The sequence below is a fragment of the Diadema antillarum genome, unplaced genomic scaffold, assembly GCF_040938485.1.
Source record: "Diadema antillarum isolate AM-2024a unplaced genomic scaffold, OU_Dant_1.0 seq00000649_RagTag, whole genome shotgun sequence".
In the NCBI taxonomy this organism is placed as follows: Eukaryota; Metazoa; Echinodermata; class Echinoidea; order Diadematoida; family Diadematidae; genus Diadema; species Diadema antillarum.
This window is the reverse complement of record NW_027271563.1, coordinates 2,178,201-2,204,007: the sequence shown is the minus strand read 5'-3', so window position 1 is coordinate 2,204,007 and position 25,807 is coordinate 2,178,201. Positions and strand designations below refer to the sequence as shown.

At 38.3% G+C, this 25,807-nt stretch overlaps 1 protein-coding gene across 1 annotated transcript in view; it reads right to left on the bottom strand.

The window, feature by feature from the left end:
• LOC139736510 (carnitine O-palmitoyltransferase 1, liver isoform-like) overlaps window positions 1-25,238 on the bottom strand; it is a 37,981-nt gene extending 12,743 nt beyond the window's left edge. Inside the window, exons 1-10 of the mRNA XM_071647260.1 lie at window positions 24,885-25,238; window positions 23,436-23,590; window positions 11,158-11,280; window positions 9,735-9,946; window positions 6,592-6,677; window positions 5,342-5,446; window positions 4,478-4,609; window positions 3,809-3,857; window positions 3,188-3,317; window positions 909-1,051 (exon numbers count right to left, since the gene is read on the bottom strand). Of these exons, the coding sequence (XP_071503361.1) occupies window positions 909-1,051; window positions 3,188-3,317; window positions 3,809-3,857; window positions 4,478-4,609; window positions 5,342-5,446; window positions 6,592-6,677; window positions 9,735-9,946; window positions 11,158-11,280; window positions 23,436-23,590; window positions 24,885-25,015 (1,266 nt within the window). The 5' untranslated portion in view covers window positions 25,016-25,238. The remainder of the gene's footprint in view (window positions 1-908; window positions 1,052-3,187; window positions 3,318-3,808; window positions 3,858-4,477; window positions 4,610-5,341; window positions 5,447-6,591; window positions 6,678-9,734; window positions 9,947-11,157; window positions 11,281-23,435; window positions 23,591-24,884) is intronic.
• Window positions 25,239-25,807: the final 569 nt, after the last annotated feature.

Sequence of the window (25,807 nt, the reverse complement as noted above, 5' to 3'; positions counted from 1 at the left end):
CTCACCTAGTGCCATCACATAAAGCAAACGGAATCGAAATCGGGTTAGAAATGGCGAAGGAGTAGCATTTTGTAGCCAAATGTACAATACAGGTCAAAAATCAAGGTCAAAGGTCAAAGAAGTCAAAGGTCACAATTCTGTGTAGAAGTTTTGAAGCCCTCACCTAGTGCCATCACATAAAGCAAACGGAATCGAAATCGGGTTAGAAATGGCGAAGGAGTAGCATTTTGTAGCAAAATGTACAATATAGGTCAAAGGTCAAGGTCAAAGGTCATGACTGAAATTCTGTGTAGAAGTTTCAAAGCTCCCATGTAGTGCTATCGTATAAAGCAAACAGAATCAAAATTGGCTCATAAATGACAGAGAAGTAGCAAATTGAAGATTTTGATCACACACGGACGCACACACGGACGGACACACGGACATACGGACGGACGGACGGACGGACGGACACACGGACACACACACGTACGGAGCCCGTTTCATAGTCCCCTGCTCGAACTCGTTCGGCGGGGACAATTAATCAATTCATTCATTCATTCATTCATTCATTCATTCATTCATTCATTCATTTACTCATTCATGTATATATTCATTCATACATTGTCAACTGATTTATCTGTTCATGCTTCAATCAAGAATTTGTTTTGCAAACAAACTTCAAAATGCTGACAATGTGCAAAACATACGCAAAGATTAGTGAGATACACCACATGCGTGATTGAAATATGTGAAGATGAGATGTTTTCGACAAGCTCGCTCTCACATGATATCAGATGTTGACGCTACTGCAGTCGCATTTAATCTCCAGCAAATACCCATTTTATCTTCCGAAAATACATCTCAAGTTGATAAATTTGTATCCAGGACAGGGCAAACGTAGACAAAAAAGTGACACCTGGCATTACCGTGAATATTGAGGACTCCAGGATTTCCAGAGACAGTGCGTTGACCCCAGACGCAAAGTATTCATTGCGCACTTTGGCCCACTCAGTACGATTCATGGTGGTTAGAGCAGCAAGATAACGACTCCTAGCAGCTTCATCTGAGTCTATGAAAAAATAAAAGAAATGAATTGATTCATATAAAAACTAGAAATGTCGCTACGGCGACTGGTGTATGCCTCCGCCATAATGCATGGTTCTCCTAATAGGTCTATAGTACAATGTGTTGACAATGTGTGATGACAGTTTCACACAACTGGCAAAATATTAAAACGTCAGGTTTGCCACAAATGTGCTGAATGTTCACTTTCCTAGAACTAGGTTCAATTGGATGAATGATTAAAACGTCAAAGTGCAGGTATTTGGGGGAACTGACGATTTTTACTTGACTTTTGACCGTTTTATAAGTTTATGCATTGAGTAATTTTCAAGGTATTGAGAAAAAGAATAATTTCAGTATTAAATGGTAAAATAGTACTATCTAAACCTGGCCTTTGACCTTTGACCTCACAGTTCCAAAGAGAATCACTGTTAGTTAGTTTCATGATAATACCTTGAGTTACTTTTGAGATATGGAGGAAGAAGTGCAGTTTAGCACTTTCACTCGACCTTTGACCTTTTGACCTTTGACCTTTTGGCAAGAAACTTCCCACAGAATATATATTGGGTTATACATGCATACATCAAGTTTAAAAAAATCCTTCAGGCATTGCATAAATATAAGGAAAGTAGTGATATTTTGAGGAGTTGACCTTGACCTTTGACCCCCTGACCTTTGACCCACGACCCCTAACTTCCCTAGATAATCACTGCCCATCAGTACATGCATATATACTAAGTTCCATGAAGATACCTTGAACCATTTACGAGATATGGAGAAAAACATGAAATTTCAACCTTTTTTTCACAAAATAACCTGTGACCTTTGACCTTTGACCCCGTGACCCTAAATTCCAAACAAAGTATCATCCCCCCAGGATATACCCTCATACCAAGTTTGATGCAAAACCACCTCACGGTTCTTGAGATATCGACAAAAACAAAACGGGACGGACATACGGACGGATGTACGGACGTACGGACGGACGTACGGATGGACGACCCGAAAACATAATGCCTCCGGCCACTTCGTTGGCGGAGGCATAGAAATATCAATCAATGAACATACTGATTGATAATTGCAATTCTACTAAAAATATGATATTATATGATGGATGACAAAAAAGCTAACACATTATACTAACCTTTACATCAGTGCATGAATGCAAATATACACACAGTCACATGCTCATGTTGAGAGATAAACGTATACATAATGTCTCAATGCTTCTAGCACATACAAGTATAAGAACATTATATACACATATATATACTTGACTTCATTTACTTGACTGCACACAGAATCATTGGTAATACATGTTGCCATTGTAAAGTATATAGTATTTTCATGTGTAGGCAACCTAATACAAGCATAAGATATTTTCATGGCTGCCTGGCTCTCATTGTAAATACCACTAGTATATGTTTTTGTGTTTTATTTTGCCAAATAAATGGCCTAAATTGGCCTCAATCAATCAATCAAATATACTTGACTAAACTTCTATAATAGATGACAAGTAATTCACCTATATCACCAGAAAAACAAGAGTTAACCCTGCCCCCTGGTGATTTATCACGACCTGGTAGTGTGGATCGCACACAGCATAGCATATTTTGCAGCATAGTCAGAAAAAATATATATATATATGACAGCATCCCCTGAAGGTTACATGTAAAAAGAAGGACTAAGAGGATTAAGTACAGTATACGCCATATATTTTGTGAGTCAAAATTTTCGCCAATCGGGAGTTCCCGACGATTTCGTGAGTGGTTGAATTCGCGATTGTGGAGTCTCGTGCTGAACGGAGAAATGTACATCCATATCGGGATCAGAGTCAATATTTTCGTGTGTCTTTAATTTCGCGAGTGGCATCTGACTCACGAAATTCGTGAAAATAAAAACCTCGCGAAATGTTCGCCGTATACAGTAATCCTTATCCAGTTACTGTCTGGATATCTGTACCAGTCCGTAAACAAAGCACGGGACCAGATGTGCCAGTTGAGAGATGAGGCACAGTATGAATTAAGCAATCAATGCCCACGCATGCATTGCCAAAGACACATGTATGAGTGTATGTTGGGGGGGGCAAAGTTTTATTTTCAGATGGTAACCATGGTGACAGACCCGAGGAGAGATGACCCACCTGCCCTTTTGTCTGCATCCTCCAGAATCCACTCGATTTGCTTCTCGATGGCCGCCGCAGAGATAACCTTCCCCCGGGCGTCATGGGTGTCTACTTTGTAGAAGAGCCCCTTGCGGTAAATCGTTATGTGCTGGATGAAAAAAAGGATGACCAGGAACAACATCACACATCCTACTCGAGTATGTATGCCCGTGATTTCTTTTGTTATAGCTCCTACTAAAAGCACGGATCAATTCAGTGCTTAACTTTACATCGATGTAAGGCAATTTGTCAATCAGCTGCAACATCACACAGCTTTATATACAATGCCTCAGCAAAACAATCCTCAAATTTTCTGCATTGCTTCAAAATGAAAACTATTCTTTTTTTCAAACAACCACATGTGTACAATAGCAACCTGTCCATACAGTTGTGACATGTTTATAATGGCAATATGTTCACAAGTGTCACCTTTTGCAACGTTCACCTGTGTAAGGTGGCCACCTGTCTTTGTCGGTTATTTGATTACAATGGTGACTGTCAATGAGAGGGACCTGTCTTCAATGGTCGATCATCTATCTATAGCACACCTCCTGTCTTTATTGTTCTAATAGAAGAAATCAATCCAAGTTTTGGACATACCTTAGAGTTGTCATGGTGTACAAGTTCATCGCATTCTTCACCTGGCACTCTGGAGGGAAAAAACATTGAGAAATGTGCAAATAACTTCCTTCCAAATGCAGTGATGAAAATCATATAGTTTACGTGTCAATCATTTTCAATGTCAGGGCAGTCTGATTACTAGTACACAAGAATATTCATACCATACTTAGTGAGATAAAGCTCACTTTGGCTTAAACATAGCTCTCTGAACATGATCATTCCGCCCTGTCAAACTTGGGCTTTATAATTGAAATCCAATACTCCTGCCATCCTGGTAAGAAATCACAAATTCAGAATTATGAAGATAATTGCATTAAAAAAAAAAAAATAAGTCTGTACTAGATGCATCCCTGAGCTTGCAGTGCAGCCAATCATAACAGAAACCTGAAGCTGTAGCTGCTTAACATTCATTTTTCACTGAATCTCTACACAGAATCAGGACAAAGTGACTTCGTAACATGAGAAGCGTCAATCAGCACTTACAAAAATTTCACTGCAAGCACTGCCAATACATGGGTGGATTGTTACCAGCCAAACAGAAGGCCGTAACTCAAAGTTTGAGTAAAACATCAGTGGCTGAGTGCCCTTTTGAAAAGCACATGGGGGTAGAGGAGAGGCAAGTTATGGTCAATGGAACCCTCATCTCACCTTGTTGTTGACAGGCATCTCTCGTACTGACTCATGCACATCGGGATGGTGTTCCGGATCCAGATCGGGTGCAAACTCTCCCGCTCCAGTTCCCTCTTGAAGATCATCTCACGGTGGATGAACATGGCCGCTCTTTAAAAATTGAATGAAAGAGGCATCAAACATCACAAAAATTAGTCAAAGAGAGCTAAATGCACTATGGACAATGCAAGAAACGACCTGGTAGTTTTAACAAACCATCAATTATTCCAGACTCTATGTCAGTTTTCAAGCATCTGTAAAATTCCAGTTGTTACTAGTTGCCGCTAGCATTAATGCTTTGTAAAAAGCATGAGAAAATCTAAAGTTCCATTGCTTTCTTGTTTTATGTCAATTTACTTCTATCTGCTTTTCTGATTTTTTTTTGCATTATTCAAATCAACTTTGTGAATAAACATTGAGTATGAATGCACGTAACCATCCAGTATTAGTTTGTTTGTTTTTTCATTCTTCTGTTCTTGTGAAAATAGTTCAGCAGTCAATGTAAGTTCCAATTCATCTAGGTAACTTTCAATAAAGATACAAAATCAGATGAGCTGATGAAGCATCCATGATCGAACGTGAAACTGTCCTCAGAATTTAAAAGCCTCAGTCTAGATGCTATGGTTCAATTTTGTACCTTTATTTAACTATCAAGACTTTCAGTGTTATGAATGCCAATTGACACAAACATTCCTATTGCTTTGTACACACTGTACAAAGTCCTCAGTGCAGACAGGGTTATCTTCTCTAATTTACAACCAATTTACCAATAGAAGACATTACTAAAGATAAAAAATAATGATATTATTGAAATCTCTAAAGATCTGACGTCGTCGAAACTACCTGGCTGCTTGGATCGTTGTGGGCTGATAGTAGCAGAAGTCAAGGGCGTAATAGTTGCTGTACATTGGGATGGGCTCACGACTAGAGAGATAGACATACTTTTCCCTACACGTTCATCAAAAAAGAAACCAAGAAAAAAGACACAACACAAATAGGTATGAAACACTTGTGGCGATAAAACTGTTGTGACAATTATGATTATATATGTATCATGCATTACATCACTTTCTATACTTTCTGGAATGCATGGCTGATGCACATACTATAGAACAACAGATTTGTTCAGCAATGCTGTTTCTGTAGTTTGACAAAAGATTATACTGTATTAAGCTGTTATTTTCGTGTGGGTTTCATAATTTTTTCACAAATCAGTGTCGGACCTTGAATTCAACAACATACGAAAATGTCGCCATGCCCGAGGCCACTTGTTATGCACTAAGAATAGCCTCGGTGTCAATTTGCGAAAACAACCTCTTGCGAAAATGTCCATGACCTGCTCATTCACAAAAATATCTGTACTAGAAAATAACAGCTTATACAGTACCACGCAGTTGTCTGGACCAGGAGTATCACGAGAAAAGTGAACTAAATTCCCTGCAACTATGTCCAATGAAAGAAATCCAATTCCAATATGGAATTATTGATTGAGGTATATATATGCAAAATATGATGATTTTGGCAATATTGCCCTATTACTCGCATTCATGGCAATTACTATGTCATGAAAGTGATCTTACAATATCCCCACAAAAGGAAAAAATGTCAAGTCTTGGTACAGCTGCTCTATGAGCCCTAACATTGACCAGTCCTTTTTTTACAAGCTTTCTTTAAAACTCCTGATAGTTAAGCACAAATAGGCAGTGATGACATCATGATTATCCCACTCAAGACAAAAGCAAATCCCACGTGCAGAACAAGTTGTGTACTTTGAAGTTATCTTAAAATGTGGCATATTTCCAACTTAAAACAATTATGGTAATTGCTTACTGCTGAAGTGCGCTGCCAATAATAATTAGAATATATCACACTTGACTACTGGAAATGAAAAACCCAGTTAGACTTGCACAATATAATGATAAAGGTCACATTTAAATGTTCACAATAGCATGCTGCATGGCATTTTGTCAGCTATCACTTCCCATACACATATTATCAGCCAGGCAGTCAAAGATGACTGACTGGTTGTCATGGGAATGGAAATTTGGGGAGGGTATCACCATCAGCCACATTTCCATGGAGACTGCACTCACCACCAGTCTGAGACATAGTTTGATGCCCACCACGACTTCAGCTGGAGTAGCTTCTGCATCTTGCTCCCGAGGCCGCCTTCAAACTCCTGTCGGCATGGAAACCACACGGCCAATAACATTATAGCTCACATTTCATCAGTTGCATGTGAATGTGTTCATTTTGTTTTATAGCATGCATGCAAATGAATGCAAGAGTTTTCATGAATTGTACATCTTTTTTATGACCAAGGTTTGCCCTCATTAACACTATAAATGAACAGAGACTGGAAACACTATCAACCCAAAAATGGAAGCCAATATTCGAAGGCCTTACTGAATCTTGATTCAGTGTATATCAAGCCCTTAAAATTGAAAAGTCGACGTAGTCACATCCCACACAATAAAAAATCATGATTTGTGTTGCGTACATAAACAAAGAAAAGAACCATTTTCTCTTCTGCAACCAGACAAAGACTTGAACATGCTAGACCAAAAGTGATGATGATGTAACAATTCAAAACTGAGGTAGATGATAGCATGAAATTTGGAGGAAGTACAGTTTGTTGCCAGATCAAAGGGCTTTAATCTATCAAAATGAAATATTTCATAGAAGATTTAAAACCCAAATGCATGAGATAGTAGGATATAAAAGGTAATGCATGAGATACATGTAGTAGGATATAAAAGGTTTTATCATATGAATTGGCTAATGTGTATAATGTTACATATTAGGTTACAATAAAGCTATCAACTGTGATAAACTGCACTGTTGTATCCTTGAATGAAGGCTGGAATTTCGAATAAAAGACAGCTTTGTTGAAAAAAAAAGGTTCTAAGGTTTCATAATCAATGTCATTCAACTTCTCATCACAAGTCAAAAAAAAAAGCATCAATGAATTAAAGTGAAAGTATAGGAAGTTGGATACAACCTAAAAACATTCAGCTTCATTGAACACATAACAAGACTGCTCATTGGCTTGGTTACTCCAATCTATATTCTACCAGTTTCTAACCTTACTATTAGTCAAATTCACAATGAAAGAAAAGATACAGAAAAAAAAAGGTTCTGAGGAAAAGACATTAGATATTAATCATTGTCAGAATTACTGTTCATATCTTTATGACGTGATATCAGACAACCCTGAATATTTACGTATCCATAAAAGAGACTTTATGCAGGTACTTAACCTTCACTCCAGGCTTGCTGAGATATTTAATGATGGTGTCATGTGACACTTTTTGAACTGGCACATGACATCTTCCCACAAATTTGTTTGCCACTCCTGTGACAAGCCCATCATGTCAACAAGTTCAGATGAGCATTACCTATTAAACTTGAACAAGTCTGTAGCGTTGGCCCCCAAAAGAAATGACTTGCTCTTTATTATGTGTGCTTATTTTGTATGAAGAGAGAATAGAGAATTCCAGTGAGTACAACAGCCAACTAAAGAATACATGCATTTTGAAAATTCTACGCTTGACCTTTGGAGCATCAAATTTCGCTTAAAGGTGTGTCCATACACCCACCTTCTGTGTTTACAAAGCAGCAGACTGACACACATGATATGTGTATGCGGATATGAGCTTAGCATCTACTCGCAAAACAAGCGTCCATTCTCTATCACATGAGGACAATGAAAGGATGACTTGTTCCAGTCAACAGAGTAATTCCAAAACTCCTAGTTTGTTATTGGAGGACCCAACAGAAAATGGTCACTGGGTCTACACAACCAACATGTATAATACAGATTGGCATTTTTAGTAATGCACACATTTCAATTTCTACCCTTTACAGTTTTTGCATGATACTTGTACTTAACTTTCATAGTTTTTTTAAGCGCTCCTGTACCCTTTTACTTTGTGCTACTCCTAATAGTCCCATCTGTGCATTTTTTTTTTTTGCTGTAACCCTGTCATCTGAGCTAGTGAATTTAACTTGCAGAATTGATAGCTGTCACAACCAAAGACAAACAAACATACTGTAAGCAAACGATAAAAACCAAAGAAACTCAACCAGACACTAAGCTGGGGGAAAATGATGACGATTGATGTCTAATTTGTGTCATTAGTGAAAACTGCCAAGAGTGTGAGACAACCAAATATTGTACGGCTCAAAAGTCCACCACACAGAGACCAAACTGGTATTGCTGGCAATGTTTTGCTTGTGGACTGCTGTCACCGTCTCGTGTTCTTTTAATATACTGACCTGGATTGGACTGGAAATGTCATAGAATGGCAGGAAACAGCATAAAATGTCCACAGGAATTCAATGAAACTGAGAGTAAAGCGAAGGAAATAGAAGGAAAGATATGGAATATATGGGGTGGGATGAAATGAAAAAGAATGCAGTGGAACACAATTGGCATGGCTTTTTATGAACCTAAATTGGCTTCACCATGTTCTGTTCCTCTAGACCAGGACTTCTCAACCTTTTTCAACCCAAGGACCACTTTGGCTCATATTAAGTTTTTAGTGGCCCAGTCACATGAAATACAGACATTTCTTATTACGTTCACCAAGAAAGGAGGAAGTTAAGTGATCATCGGCACTGGTTTGTCTGTTTGCAAAATAACTCAAAAAGTTGAGAACGGATTTGAACAAAACTTACAGGAAAAGTTGATCATGACACAAAGAAGAGATGATACAACTTTGGTAGTGATCCGGGAATTTTTGAAGGATTTCTTTATCTTTTTGCAGATAGGGTCAACGACTTGGGAGTTCAAGCCGCACATATTTGAGGTTTGCATATGCACTCTAAAGCGCATACTCTGCTTGGTCGAGGCGCTGCGTAGCTGAAGCTGATGACGTAAACAAAAGGCTTCCATTATTGGGAAATTGGGCGATTTTCAGCATGTGTGTACTGGGTGGAAATAAGCTGCTTGGCGGAGGTCTGCACTCTGCGAGTGCTTTTCTAGTTTAATTTTTTTGGCCGACATTGTGAACCACCGGTTGAGAAGAGGAGCTCTAGGCTATGCTTGCGATTTCGATTGGTATTAAAATTTAATAGGTGAAATGGAAAAAAAAAATGAAAAGCAAAGAAAATGCATGTGCTATGATGGAAGTGTAAGGAAATGAAAGGAAATATTAAAGGGATGGAATGAAACCCGGTGGAATATTAAAAACAAAATAGAATGGGGACCACACTAAGCTTGACCAGGACTCACCCTGGCCTGGTCCTCCAGTCTCTTGAACTCCTCTGGGGCCAGGACGTGCTCCACGGAGTCCAGGAACTTCTTGATGGTGGCCTCCAGAGGGGGCACTGGCTGGCGGGGCAGGCACAGCTGCTGGCTGTAGGTTGTCGGGTGGCGGCTGCAGATCATCCTTAGCAACAGGCCCCACAGCTGGGTGGCGCTGCTCTGCTGTCTCGGAGGCTCATCTATGCAAATCAGGAAGGAACAAAAAAGGTAGTATGGTAATTTCTTCAAGATTACTGGTGGTGGGGTACTGTAATGAGAAGCATGTACACTTTTATTTTGTTTGTAAAATTGCACTTCTTGACTGGAGAACCAATAGACAACCTGACCTGACTACAACAGTATGAAATACCTCCATGATGATCTACAATGCTGAACAGTAAAATACCATATATATTTCTAGATTTAAAGTTATGAATATATTACAGGAAATCTCTAGCTAATTTTTAGAGTTTTGCATTTGAACATTTATAAACTGGATACACTAGGTCCAGAGTTTCTGAATCTATATTAATTGGGATGGGGGAATATCAATGTTTTCAAAATTCATAGCAATTTACAATGAACAAGAATGATGACATGGCAGCTTCACCAAGATATGCATGATTGGGTGCTCAAGGAACAGGACAACAGAAGAAAACATGCAAAAATACCACACAGGTAAACTTATTATTATCAGAATAAGCAAGAGTTATTGTAATGGAATCACATTCCATTGGTACATCACTGTACATTGCTGGGATAGCAAAGCCTCCTATGTTATCATCCTTATTTAGTGTATTAAGTTTAGGGTATGGTAGAGTATATTACTTCATCTGCTCAAGATTATAAAATTCTTCAAATATATGGATACATGACACTATCGATTTATGTACTACACTGTCCGTGATGTGACATTATATAACTTGTTTATAATATCCCTGAGCTGTGCAATTTCACATACTACTACCTGCATATTTCCATGGACGCTCATGCGTCTCATAAATTCCACACCATGGGATTTTAGACTCTACTAATAGCCTGGAAAATATTCTTAGTAATCATATGATCACATGTAAATAATAATAATCCACCAGCACATGGCCAGCTGATTTTGAAAACAAACAAACAAACATTAGAGAGGGGTGGTTACGTAACCTACAGTATATGGTCCACATTGTGCCATGATAGTATTACACAGCAAGATCTGAAGCTCACTATAGAACAGATCTCGTATCAAATGAATATGTCGTCAGTCTACAAAAGGAAACTTATAATTCTGATCTTCATTTCGTTCATTGAAGGTTCTGGAAAGTGGGAATGGTTGGCCTCGTGAATGCACAACACAAATATTGTGTATTGTCCTTTAAAATATAAAAGTCCATTTCTATTTCGCCCCTTTAATAGAACTTACACATCCATCTGCGGTAGGAGAGAAGAATCCGCATCATGAGGCGCCGGAAGTGGATGAGGACGATGAAATAGACCACGCCCACTGTGGCGGAGACTATCATCACCTGAGACGGACGAGGGAGCCCTGGAGAATATGGTCAAGAGAAAAGGGAAACATCCAATATCATGGATCACTGTAAACAGCAAAGAACACTGCGGATAATTCTTCCCATTATTTGAGCCTTCTGATACTGGACTTCCATGTGACAGACAGTCGTATATCATACTTATTGAAGTACCAATCGGCTGCGTTACAATTTTTGCATAATCTCAAATAATATAATGATGATGATGACAATAATAACTAGAAAAGAACTCTGAAAGAGCAGACCTCCGCTAAGCATGCAGCTCATTTCATCACTGATCTTGTTCTTCCATAGAGATATCAGTGATTTCCACCCATACTTACTCATAGCATTGTGTGCTGAAAGTCGCCCGATTTCCCAATATAGAAGCCTTTGTTACGTCATAAACCCTCAGCTGCACGGCGCGCTTCGTCCTAGCAGAAATTAGAGCACGCACTTTAGTGTACGCACTTTAGTGAGCGCATGCAAACCTCAAATACGCGCAGCCTGAACTCCCAAGTTCATTAACCCTACCTGTCAAAATATCAAAAATCCTTCATAAATTCCCCCAAAATTATTGGATCACTACCAAAAGTGAATCATTTGTTACTTGTATCATTCTAAACCTTTCCTGCAAGTTTCATCCAAATCCGTTAACTACTTTTTGAATTATTTTGCACACGGTCAAACTAACTAACGAACACACAAACACACAAACCAACGGTAACGAAAACGTAACCTCCTCCCTTGGCGGAGGTAATAATGATGATGATAATAATAATAATGATAATAATAATAATAATAATAATAATAATGATAATAATAATAATAATAATAATAATAATAATAATAATAATAATAATAATAACAATAATAACAACAACAATGTATGTGTTCTGTTATACTTGCATCCATTGAGTAGATTACATCCTGTGAAATACAAAGTTTCTCTTGAAAAATTGAAATATAATTGCATCGTATTGCTCAGTGCTGTCATTATGACAGTTTACATCATATGAGATGGAATGCTGTCTGGTAAAAGGAACATCCATGTGATCCCCATGACAATGAATATCAATGGTTCTACAGTTGAACCTCTCGTATCCGGACAAGTCGGGACCGGGGCTCATCCGGATAAGGGATTTGGCCGGATACGGGAGACTCAATGCTTTATACATGTACATATACATACACATGTACTGATGTAGCCCATTGTAGTACCACATGTAGTAATGTGTATACAGCAACCTTTTCATTGTTACATTTGGGGATGTTTGGGGATGTTAAAATGTCTGAAGGTAAGCAATTTGGAAGGAAATTTGATGTAATGTATGTTAATCGTGTTGGAAGTAATATGTAATTCATGTGTGTTTGTGTAGGAGTTCTCAAGGAGTTGGGAATCCCCCTCTCCTCCCGTAATTATTTTTTTTTAAAAATCACGGCGAGATTGCGTCCGTATAATAGGGAGATCCGGATAAAGAGAGGCCGGATAAGAGAGGTTCAACTGTATTTTATAGTCTGCTGGGCAATGTGTTTGTTTCAACATGATTTTCTTTTATGAACTGTATACTGTAAAATGAGGAATGTTCGCGTGTATTTCAATTTCGCAATTTAGCCAAGATTCACGAAATTAAAATGCACGCAAAAGTTCTTGTTTACACTATATGCATTGATTGTTAAAGGCAACTCGTGAAAATTTCATGCTGCAAAAATATCGTATTTTACAGTATCTCTCTTTCCAAGGAATATTCTAATCATCCAAGAAATGATGTAATCATTGAGTCATTTTCCACATAAGCATTGAAATTTACAGGTACAGGGATGACATTTGACTAATCACTATAGGTAGCCAATTCTTCCCACCCCCCCCCCCAAAAAAAAAAAAAAACAAACAAACACCCTTTTATGAAAAATAATTCCAAATGCCAGTGTCCTGTGAGATTCAAGAATCTCTTTCAACTACATGCTTCATGTACACTGTATTAAAGTTAACACAATCCTTTTTTCCCCTGGCTGGGTCCCAAACATTTATGAAGAGCAATTACATCTACCCCGCCTTTGTTGTTGTTGTTCTTTTAATGAAGCCTTAATGCCGACAGCAATGTGGACAACGTGCCTAATCTATCTCACTTAAGCATATTATCTCAGACTAAATCTATTTTCGCAATGTTTCCTGCCTACAGCGATAGCGGATCCGTACCCACAGTGGAATTCCGACGCCTTTGTGATCATGATTGACTCAAATGGCGGTATCTGGGAGGGTAAATATTGACTATAGACACTGAAGAATTCATTCATGAGTAGGCGCTGGCTTGTGACAACACTCATCAATAACAATGACTACAACTGTACATGTAGGTATATCCAAAGCTTCCTTCATTCATGAGTAAACACAGCCTTCTTTTCTCCCCCCCCCCCCTCCTTTCTTCTTTTACAGCAGATGGAGCATTCCAGACATCCATCCATTATCATTCATAATAAAAGATCGATGTGAACAATATCAAGAGGGAAAGATCAGATCATATGACACAGTCTCTCATTGTGAATCTGCCTATATACATGTACTATAGGACAACTTGTGCCAGCATATTTTTTATTTCCTCAATCTGTGATATTTCAGGCATTGGAAATTGGAAAGAGGATGGCTGAAAAAGCAAAATAATGTTTGATTTTATAAAGTCCCCGAAAAATTGCTGGGGACAGGATGTTTGTGGATATATATATGTATAGATAGATGGAATGATAGCCAGATAGATAGAGAGATAGATAGAGAGATAGATAGAGAGATAGATAGAGAGATAAATAAAGAGATAGATAGAGAGATAGATAGATAGATAGATAGAGAGAGAGAGAGATAGATAGAGAGATAGATAGAGAGATAAATAAAGAGATAGATAGATAGAGAGATAGATAGATAGATAGAGAGATAGATAGAGAGATAGATAGAGAGATAGATAGTGTAGATAGCTACAGGCTGTAGTAAGTATAGATGGATAGGTATACTGACAGACAGATAGCAAAAAAGGCAATCGGCTCCGATTCATGAAAATTTAATGCCGCGAATATTTCTGGTTTTATGGTAATTAGGGCTTGAGAGAGAGAAAACGGTTAATTTCATTCTGTGACATGAACAACCCATTTCCTGCATCCACTATTTCTGATGGGGGAAAATATAAAAGGTCAAGCCAATCTGCTCTACAGTTCCAATCTACAATGTACAAATAGTATGCGGCAAATTAATTGGTATAAAGCCCTATCTCTTCTGCCCTCACTCATTTCTATTGTGTTTCACCTGGATAGAAATGCCGCAATACTGAGAAAAAAAGGCAAAACGCAAATGCTTGCTATTGTCGATTACATGATTCTTGAGGTGAATATATAAACACTGCGACCAAACACAAAATATGTGGGCCTTTAAAGGATATGTTTTTTTTTACTGCAATTCATAATGCAGGAATCTAAGCTACCCAAGTGCGCTACCAGCTTGCTACCGGCTTGTGGTCAGCGGGAACGGCCAGACTACAGCCCAAGGTCAGTAGTTTGTCAGGTCACTACTTATGGTCAAGATTTGAATACCGCCAGGCAGCTAGTGCGATTACCAGGGCAGCATACAATAGTCTATTTTTACATCTCGGGCAGTGCTGATTGCGAGTTTCCTCCGTCCCCTCAGAAAGACACTTTCACACAGCACTGTGCCTCGGATTGCAAACCATTGAGATTCAGTTGTAGGGTATTGTACAGCCATATTGCACGTAATTGCTATTAACCCGTTGTGGACAAGTCCCGAGTACGTATACTAAGGCAGGTGTCTATGGGAAATGTGTGTTGTAGCAAAATCAGTCCGTTCTCAACGGGTTAAAGATCATCGACCAGTACTGCATTAAGGAAGAGGTTATTAGATTGTTACTTGTGCAAGCTCCAGTAAATTCTTCATTATGTAAAATGGCTAAATTCTAATCTTATGAAAATCACCAGATGGAATCACACACCTTAATCAATATGTGGGAATTTCAAAATTATTGATTATTACTAAATATTGATGTCATGTACTTGTTCACCACAAGTCATTAGTCTGCATGCAGTGCTTCGAACTACACAAAAACACAATTTTAACGTTTTTATTTTTAGCCGTCTTTCTTTTCTGCACATCTGCTAAAAAGTGATGAATTAATTTCTTACTTTGAATTAAAATTATCAACCACAAAAATGAACGCAGTATCATATGTTTCTGTCCTTATAACTACATTGGAAAGCAGTAAGATTATGAGATTATAGTAAATAATCTAATGCCTCTAGCATTTTACACTGTTTTTATGATTGCGAACAACTTGGTAACTTTTGATTTCCATAACTTTTGTGTGCTTGATATTTTGATTCTAATGAATTTATTATTTGTTGCTTGAAGGTTTTGTGTTGTTTGAAGGTTTGCATGGTGAAGTACATGTAAATGAAGGAGAAACGTTTGCGGTGACACCATGTGTATGTAGTCCTTAATCGGATCGTTGCTTGGTAGTAGAGACTAGAAAGAGGAGAACTGAAGAGGGAAGCAACATATGGGGGTTGTGAGGAGGGCAAAAAGTGAAGAGTGGGGGACAGTAATGGGCTGGAAGTTGAAGTTGCACTATAGTGGAGACGATAGAGAAGGGAACAGACAGAGTGGTAAAGAAGAATAGAGTGAGAATCAAGCAAGATGCTAAGATGTTTATAAGACATCGTTAGGAGGAGAAAGATGAAATAGAAAGGAAGAGAAAGAAACTTTTATTGTTTTTTATTTTAATTGTACCCTACTGCTGATTGAATATAAACACAGAGTGACACCTTGTTTTACAGAGACATACAATCTGATTCAAGTACAATAGCTGGCACAGACTCAGACAGCCACTGCTTGTATGCATGCCTTATTCCACAGATAGACAACTCACTATCATACAAAATCCAGATAAATGCCGATGACTCAATACTTCCAGCGATTACACAGACAGAGTATTGAGTTTCTTTGCAGTTGAATTCGGAAGTGACTGTACAGTCAATTTCTGTGTCATAGCAGTGAAACAGCAAGACATTCCCAACTCCATTTTGGGGGGTTAGGAGTGACAGAAATGACCTTTCGGAAAGAATACCATTCTCTCTCTCTCTCTCTCTTTCTTTTTTTTTTTTTTTTTAGTCTCAATTCAAATGTGAGCTACACGCAAGGGCATGATTTTATTGTATTGGTGCAACTCGACAAGAGTCACTACACATCATGCAGCTTTTTAAAACCAAAGTGCACCCATGACATCAAAAAGTCCAGCGCAGGAAGCTAATTTGCATACAGGAAGTCACTGTGGAATATTATGTATGGTTCATTTCTGTTTTGTTTTATCTGATCAAAGTGAATAAACCCCCACGCCTTCTGACATGACTAGAGTACATTTGCACCATCAGAACTATATTTACAGTATATCACACAGGTGGGATACCATGTATACAAGTATCTGCAGGTGTATGAGAGAGTCCATGTTTTCTTTTTGTATTTTTTTTACCCATTGAGGAAGAGCTGATTTTCCAATAACACAGGCTTCCCACAGACACCTGCCCAAGTATATTCACATTTTGTAAAACACAATAGGTGATACACCAACAGCACATCACCTAAAAATAATTTGCAAACACAATAGGTGATAAACTGATCATAGCATATAAATTACCTAAGATAATTTGTAAATACAATTTAGGTGATATGCTGTCACCTAAATTGCATTTAGAAATTATTTTTAGGTAGCATATCACCTACACAATTTGTAATTCATACAATAAGTGATGCACTGATACGAGTGATAGCTATCACCTAATAAAGAAACACAAGACTTGATCTCGTTACTGGAGATAAAGAAAAAAAAAGAAAGATGTTTGCAAACATTAAAAACCATTTGTAAATACAATAGGTGATACGCTGATAGCGCATCGCCTAAAAATAATTTGTAAATACAATAGGTGATCATCTAAAAATAATTTGTAAATATAATAGGTGATATGCTGATAGCTATCCAAGAAAAACAAGATTAGAACTCTTCACTGGGAAAGACTGGTGATACCTAGAATCCTGCATGATAGACAATGAATTTAACAAGATATAGAATGAAGCATTCTTTACTTTTGAGTCACTGACCCTAATCTATATACAGGAGTTAAATTAGAAAAAGCACTTCAAGAAAGCAGACATCCGCCGAGAAGCTCATTTCAACCCATAGGTGTGCTGATAATCCCCCAATTTCCCAATGATAGTAAAAAATAAAGAAGCTGAAAAGTATTCGTAAACCTCATCAATTTCCTGCTGGGCAGCTCCTTGAGCACATCAAGCTTTTTTAATACAATACACATACCAATGCAAACCTCAAATATATGCACAGCTTGAACTCCCAAGTTCATTGACCCTACTTGCCAAAATATTTAAAAAATCCTTTTAACCTGCTGAAGACGGTTTGATTTTGCTGCAACACGCATTTCCCATAGACGCTTGCCCGAGTATACTCGGGACTCATCCTCAACGGGTTAAAATTCATAAAAATTCCTGGATCACTACCAAAATTTACTCATTTTGTTCCCTGTGCCAATACAAACTTTTCCTGCAAGTTTCATCCAAATCCGTTAACAACTTTTTGAGTGTAATATCTTGCACACAGACACACCAATGCCGACAAAACTTAATACATAACCTCCTTCCTTGGAGGTACATGTAGGTAATGGCATGTCAATTTGTCTGCCATGACGACCCATCAGAGGACATATACAACTCGTCACCTTTCAAAATAATTTTCCTGTAATTTTCATGCAAATTTTTAAGCAACTTTTTGAGTTATTTTGCACACAGACACCCCAATGCCGACCAAAGTTAATACATGTAACTTCCTTCCTTGGTGGTAGGTAATACAAATCAATTTGCTTGCCATGACGACCCATCAGAGGACATTTACAACTCATCACCTTTCAGAATGTAACAAAAAAAAAGGGGGGGGGGTTCATCATACAGTACATTCCAATGAGCTATAATGATTTCAGGATTTTTTTCTCTTTTTTTTTTGCCATATTTGCACTGTTCATCAGCATTGACATATGACATGTTATCTGCATCTATTGCCAGTGATCAAGCATGCTACCAGTAAAAATTAATATGTGGCTCTCGACCAATGAGATTGCAGGATTCTCCCCATCCATTCTATAAGATAGACTGACTGATAACTATTATGCAATACTACAACCAGTTAAACCTGAGGATTATGGTCACAAAATTTGATACAGAAATGACATTTGGATATGAAGCTATGTCTGCTAATGTGATTTTCCAAAATGGTCCCTCCAAGACATCACGGTTGAGTGATTGCAATGAAAAGTTTCAGTAAACAGAGTTAATGACATGTGACATGATCACGGAAAATTGCTATCGAAATATTGTGATATAGCTGTAAAAAAAAAGTGCCCAGAGATAAAGAAAAAAAGAAAGATTCTATGTAAAACACAATAGGTGATACGCTGATAGCGCATCACCTAAAATAATTTGTGAATACAATAATCGATAAGCTGATAGCATATAAATCACCTAAAAATAATTTGTAAATACAATTTAGGTGATACCCACCTAAAAGGTATTTGCAAATTATTTTTAGTTAGTGTACCTATCACCTAAAAATAATTTGCAAATATAATACAATACGTGATACGCTGATAGCTATCACCTAATGAGGAAAAACAAGATTTGATCTCGTCATACGTGAAAAAATGATTTGTAAATACAATGGGTGATACGCTGATAGCATATCAACTAAAAATAATTTGTAAATACAATAGGTGATACACTGATAGCATATCAACTAAAAATAATTTGTAAATACAATAGGTGGTACACTGATTATAGCTGTCACCTAATAAAGAAAAGCAAGACTTGATCTCGTCAAGGGGACAAGACAAGTGATACACAGAATCGGGGGCAATAGACAATGCATACCAAGATGAAGAATGAAGTGTTTTTTACTTTTGACTCTAATCTATACAGCCGAGATGGCGTCTGATCAGAAAGTCATTTTTTTTTTTTATTCTTCAGATCTGATCCCTAAAATGTTAGCTAGAACATATCAAAAGCTGCCAAGAGAAAACTGTTCATGGGTACCGTAAGTGGGCTACTGCTCAGTGAATGAAGTTGTGTCAATTGAAAAAAAAAATGGACCGCCACAGAGATAATGCATAAAATGGTCAAATTTTGCATGGCTAACTTTAATCAATATTTTTTGTTTGTCTTTGGCACTGATGATGTCATCATAATCATTCATATTGAGGAAATGCAAATTTCAATCTGATAGAGAATCTGATAAGCCACATCATGCTGAAATCTGAGTGAAAAGTAGTCAAGGATATCAAAAGTGAAATACGCACAAATGAATGCAAATATTTGATGATATCATTTTAATTTTCTCTCTTATGTCTTTTATTTCATACCTGTACGGATTTAATAACTTTCAATCAATTTGCCAGCATCGATGACCCATCAGATGACAGACAACTCATCACCTTTCAGAATATGTGATAAAAAATGGGGGTAACCTTTCATTTAACATTCATACGAGCAGTTTTGGTGTGTGTGTTTTTTTGGGGAGTATTTGTACTATTGACCCACATGCAAAATTTCAACTTTGACAGCCTCGTATGAAGTAATTTCAAGTGAAATTTGGTAAACATATTCTCCATGACATTATCAAGTGATTCCATGTAAAAACGGGCACAAAATAACACACATGCCAACCAGTGCCCTTGTGAAACTATGAACAGGCCTTTTTTTTTTCATGTTCATGGAAAATTGCATGTGAAGTGGTGATAGCATGCTCTGAGATATAGCGATCACAAAAAATTCAGCAGAAATAAAGAAGAAAGAAAGATTTTGACAAACACAATAGGTGATACACTGAAAGCACCTCGACGTACCCTGAAAGCATATCACCTAAAAATGAAAGATTTTGGCAAACACATTTAGGTGATATGCTATCAATATGCAATATGTACACAAGTTTCTGCTAAAATGAGAGATGATATTAACATATAATGTCCAACACTGATTCATAGAGATAAAAAATGATCTTTTTTCAATAATGAGAAACCTCTAATGAAATATGAAAGAGCATGTAATTCTAAAGAGGAATTCATGATTTATTAGATGAAAATTGGTTTTGAAATGGCTGCAATATCCAAAACAAAGCAATTCAAATAAAAGGTGGGACTCACCTTTTATTAGGATCACTTTGTTTTACTTTGTTTTTTGGATATCTCAGCCATTTCAAATCCGATTTTCATCAAATAAACTTCGAATTCTTCTAAGAATGTATGCTTTTCAACATCATTAAGTGATTTTTAGGTATCTCGCAAGAAGTTGAGAGTTGAATCCTTATCTCAACCAATACTATTATACCATCCTTTTAAACAATACATTTTGAAGCCCTACATTTTAGTAGCACTAACATGGTGTCAGTGCATTGTTTACAAGTCCATGTTGTAGTTTAATGGAGCAAGGGGAAAATTTCAGCACATAAACTTGGACCCCGTTTACAGTGTGAGGCTCGGCCGCAGTAGAGCCCGCCTTCATTTCAGTGTAAACGCGCAAAAGGCCAAATGCGGGCCAAAGTTGGCCGCGCATTTGGCCACGCTCTGGAGGTGGTCTCGGCCGCGGCCGAGTGCGGCCTTTTCTCAGTGTAAACGCAAACTGGGCCAAATGCGCGCCCAATTTCAGTCTGGCCGCCAAACCCTCTGCCCTTACTATTTCGTTATTCAGGATATTAACCCCCTCAACGTTGAAAACTAGTATAGTTTAAGGTGGTTTGGTCCTGCAAAGGATTTTTCCTTCGGCAAAGGCCTTTGCCCGAACGGCGACGAACCACGGAATCCAGTTGGCAAAGGGTCTGAAAACCAAGCTATACCAAATTGCATTTGTTTACAAGCAGAGCGCCACTACGACAAAATATTGAAAGGTTTGAATTAAAAGCGTGGCCGAGCCCGGCAGTGTAAACGGACAAAATTGCGGGGCTCGGTCCAGCCCCGCACTGTAAACGGGGTCTAATAGCCACAAGAAACATCTCCTGGTACTTGTCAAAGGATAGGTCTGCAATCTTCACTTGGTGGGACTTCCTGCATCGAGGCACTTGTCACACGAAACCAGCTGGCCTTTTTGGTGTCAATGTCACCTTGTCAAGGATAAACTTGACAGCCTGGCTTTCAAAAAAAAAAAAAAATGTCTGGCCTTGATTTAATAGAAGTTGGACCAGTCTAAGCAGGGAGGTGCTAGAAGGAACCTAGAGCTCTGCTCTAAAGTTCAATCTTTTGTGGTGAAGGAAAGCAGAAAAACACACAATCATACTCTTTTGAGCTAACTGCTCTAAACAAATAAAAGTACTGGAATTCTTTTCAATTTCTTTTTAACTATTTCAAGAGCTCTGAAAGGCACGGCATACCTACAGTGATGGAAACAGGCCAAATCTCATGCACAGCAAACAGCAAGCATGTTTACACCACTCTGACATTTACATACTATGTGACATTTACAGTACATACTCTGCATTTGTAACTCTTGATTTGATCAACCAAGAGAATTTAATCCCAATTCTCAGAAATAATCACAGAGAAACACATGTCATACCAAAGAGACTCTCAACATAACTTGTCACAGAAATTGACAAGTCAAACGAAACATTTGTAAGATATAATTGTATTCAATAATTCTCTCAAGTACTACCAGAAGGTAGATTATGCTGGATATCCTGTACCTACTCTTCTATTTCTCATTCTTTGTGGTGGCATAATTGCCATGTAATGGTACAGTCAGAAACCTTATTCACATGCTCAAAAGGCCTGTCTTCATCGGACTGAAGTTTTAAAATAGCATGAAACTATTGTGGTTAGAAAATTAGCATGATGTCAAATCAACCCACTATACGTACTGTACCATGAAGATGCAAATTATAAATAGAGCTGTACCACACCATTTGATCGGAAAAATTTCCCCAAATATCGTGGTCTTGTTCGTGAAATAGTGCGCCAATTTCTGAATCAGTGCAATAATAAGCCAGTTCGCAATTCTACTTTGTGCATGAGCAGAAAAAAGTTCATTCATACCAACAGGCATATTGGTTTTTAAATTCACTGGGATAAGCATTTGTGATGTAATGATTATTCATTTTCCTCATAAATGCTGCTTGCCAGCACATCCATGTGACAGCAAAAGTGGTATTTAAGCAATATCAATAGAAAGAGATTATTAAAATACATTCAACGCAAAATAATGAAACGGATGCTTTCCCAAGTGTTAATTGATGGATCATTCTGGTCAATCTGGTCTACGCAAGATCATTCTTTGTTTGAACAGGATTGATTACACCATGGACCTAATACACATGGACATTCATCGTATCGTTAATTAATTCATACACCCGTACATCTCAAAAGCGCCGCAAAGACATCTTTAGCATGCTTCACTGCTTTGATCCCATGATCGTCACCGCCAGCAAGCCGGGAGAAGAACAAGACGGAGATTCGAGAAATCTAAAACTATATGCGCAGAAGAAAATAACTCACAAAAATCGAGTAAAGTGAATCTGCAGTTGTGGTGTATGTTAGGAAATCATACCTCAAACAAGTTCGCTTGGGAGAAGCAGGCAGTTTTTAAAAGAAAGCTAACATTTTGGCAAAATGAATGATTGTCATTTGTGATCTCAATATTTCACTTTTCTCTGGTGTGTGAAAATGTGCGAATCAGCAATTACCCATCTTTTGGCACAAAATTTGTCATGATCTCAGGTTTGCTGCTCCTCATCATCTGTATTTATTCAAAGACATTTCCGTCTGAGAAAGGCACATCAGCGAAACAAGACTGAAATGAGGGAAACGATCCTTTTGTTAGTGACGATACATGATCACACAATCGTTATTGTCCAGACACCTGAATGTACTCACTAAGATGCACATAATCAGGTGTCGGTGACGATCATCAGTTTTGGGCCAATTTCCCAAGCAGGCTATTTTCGAGCTAATGAAGATGCTCATTCATAGCATTGGGCTATTTTTCCTAAACAACAAAATAGCCTGCTAGTTTGAACTTCAGTCTGATGTTCTAGACATGCCTATAATGAGATACAATGGAGGTTGGCATGAAGGAACTCACCCTCGCAGACGGTGAGTGATTTGGACACCCCCCACAGGGCATCGTGGATGGGTTTTAGGAAGGAAAGCTCCATCGACATGATCAACGACAGACCAATGACAGCAGTGCACAAGTTCCACGGAGAGGTCGGCCAAAGACCATTTAGGATCAGATTCCTGGGGGGGGGGGGGGGGAGGGGGAATGAATCATAAATGTGATGAATCATTTTGCAAGGGTTCCATATGTACAGAGACTCCAACTCTCCCGTTTTCGGCGGGAGATCTCCCGCCGAAAACCCATTTTTGCACAATCTCCCGTTCTCCCGTTTGAGATTTGATTTCTCCCGCCCTGGCTCTGTGTCTCCCGGTGGAAAGGCTTTCTTACTTATTTTCATCGTATGTTGAAAAAATAAGCCTTAGATACCACCAGAGAACATCTAGAATCCTAGGAACTTCGCGCTTCGCACACATCAACTTGGAGTCTCCCGTTTGCTAGGGGTTTCGGGCGGGAGAATCTCCAGATCAGAAGGTGCTTGGGGTTGGAGTCTCTGTATACATAGGCCTACCTTCTAAGAATATTTGAAATGTAATTAAATACCATTACCAAATACTGATAGTGGTGACACATTTGAACGTAATTTTACATAATCAAAAATTTCATTCAACCAAGTCAGAAATCCTGATTCATGAATAATAGCAGAGTTGGGGTTATTTTTTTTTTTCTTCTAAGTATACATTTACCTGGTAGGTTTTTATAGCACTAGTATACACATTTTAAATATCTGCTAGGCTCGATTGTCAGTAACAATCTTTTCCATAATGTTGACTCCCTATAATATTTCGATTAGAGGTATACAAAATTAACTCTTCTGAAATATCTCAAATTTTACATCGACATCATTGTGTCTAGAACTCTAAGCGAATATGTAATCTATCAACGACTGCTTACCAAACTTGCAATTATTGCGGGGTAAATATTTGTTATTGGGATCTATTAATTTGTAGGCTATCTTTCTTGTTCAAGCATTTAGATAAATAATCTATATGGAGTTGGCAGAATTCAAGGTATTCATCAGAACAGGGATAGAGATCTGGATCTGTAGGTATTCCAGATTCCACAAACAGCTCAGAGATTCATCCGACGGTAGGTGTCTGTATATTTTTGTTTGTTTGTTTGTTTGTTTGATTTTTAAAATGCTTCTTAAACTTATCCGGCACTACAAAACAAACGCAAAACGATGTAGAAGTTCTAGAACGTAAATTTACTCGGACGATTTAATACCGCCCCACCCAGCTAAACACCGTTGTATTAAATGATACTATGGTTATCCATGGATAGGATTTAATCCGTTCAGAATTAGTATTACAGGGTTTATTGAGGTAACGGGAAAGGTCTAGGGTAATTGTCCATGGGGTAATTATCCTAGAGCCATGAAGGATCAACCACGATTCATTGGACAACACTTCTTACCTTGTACGAAAGAAATTTCTCATGGACGATCTGCGGTATCTCTCCAAACGACTCTCCCACGTATTTTCCCCCGTGCTGGAGAAATACTCGACTTTTGGCTCGCGAACAACAGCGCTTCTCGCTTCAGCCATTCTGTGATCGTGGATTTATGAAGGTTGAATTTGTGTGTGATACTGATAAAGATAACAATCGTAATAGTATCCAAACTCACGATAAATACTCGTTAATATCCTACGGCTAATGACTGTTTTTGATATTTTGAGGTACACACATCGCATCGTCGACGACAGGGTCCGGCAGCTCGCCCGCATCCAGGGTTGTCTCTGAGAGCTACACAGTTAGCTAGCCCGTATATTTGTAAGTGTACGTGAAGGCACGCAAAAGAAAAATACGAAATGTAGTTGATAGGATACGATGGAACACGAGGGGATTGGTTGGCAAGCACCGCGTCTACATCCAAACATGCATGGATGGGCGTGCCCGCCGTTCAGCTGGGCTCTTGCATACTCAACGCGCGTACACGTGCTCAGCGAACCCTATCGTAAACAACCCTCGTATCCACATCGAGAGAAAAAAAAAGTGATAAATAAAATAACCCTGGGTGCATCTACATGGGCGTCACCAGGGGGGGGGGGGGTGCGTTGGGTGCGAACGCACCCCCCTTCAGATCCTTAAAAAAAAAAAAAAAAAAAAAAAATCAGTCTGCGAGCGACCTCAACGCCGGACGCTAAATAATTACTCTTTTCTATTTTTTTTTTTTTCATATTTTGCACCAGGGACACACACACACACAGACACACACACAAAATCAATTCGCACCCCTGGTTCTGGCAGCACTGATTTTATACATATCTATTAGTATTCTACAGTGTTTACTATTTATCGACCGTACTGTACATCCCTACGATACCGAGCACTTATAC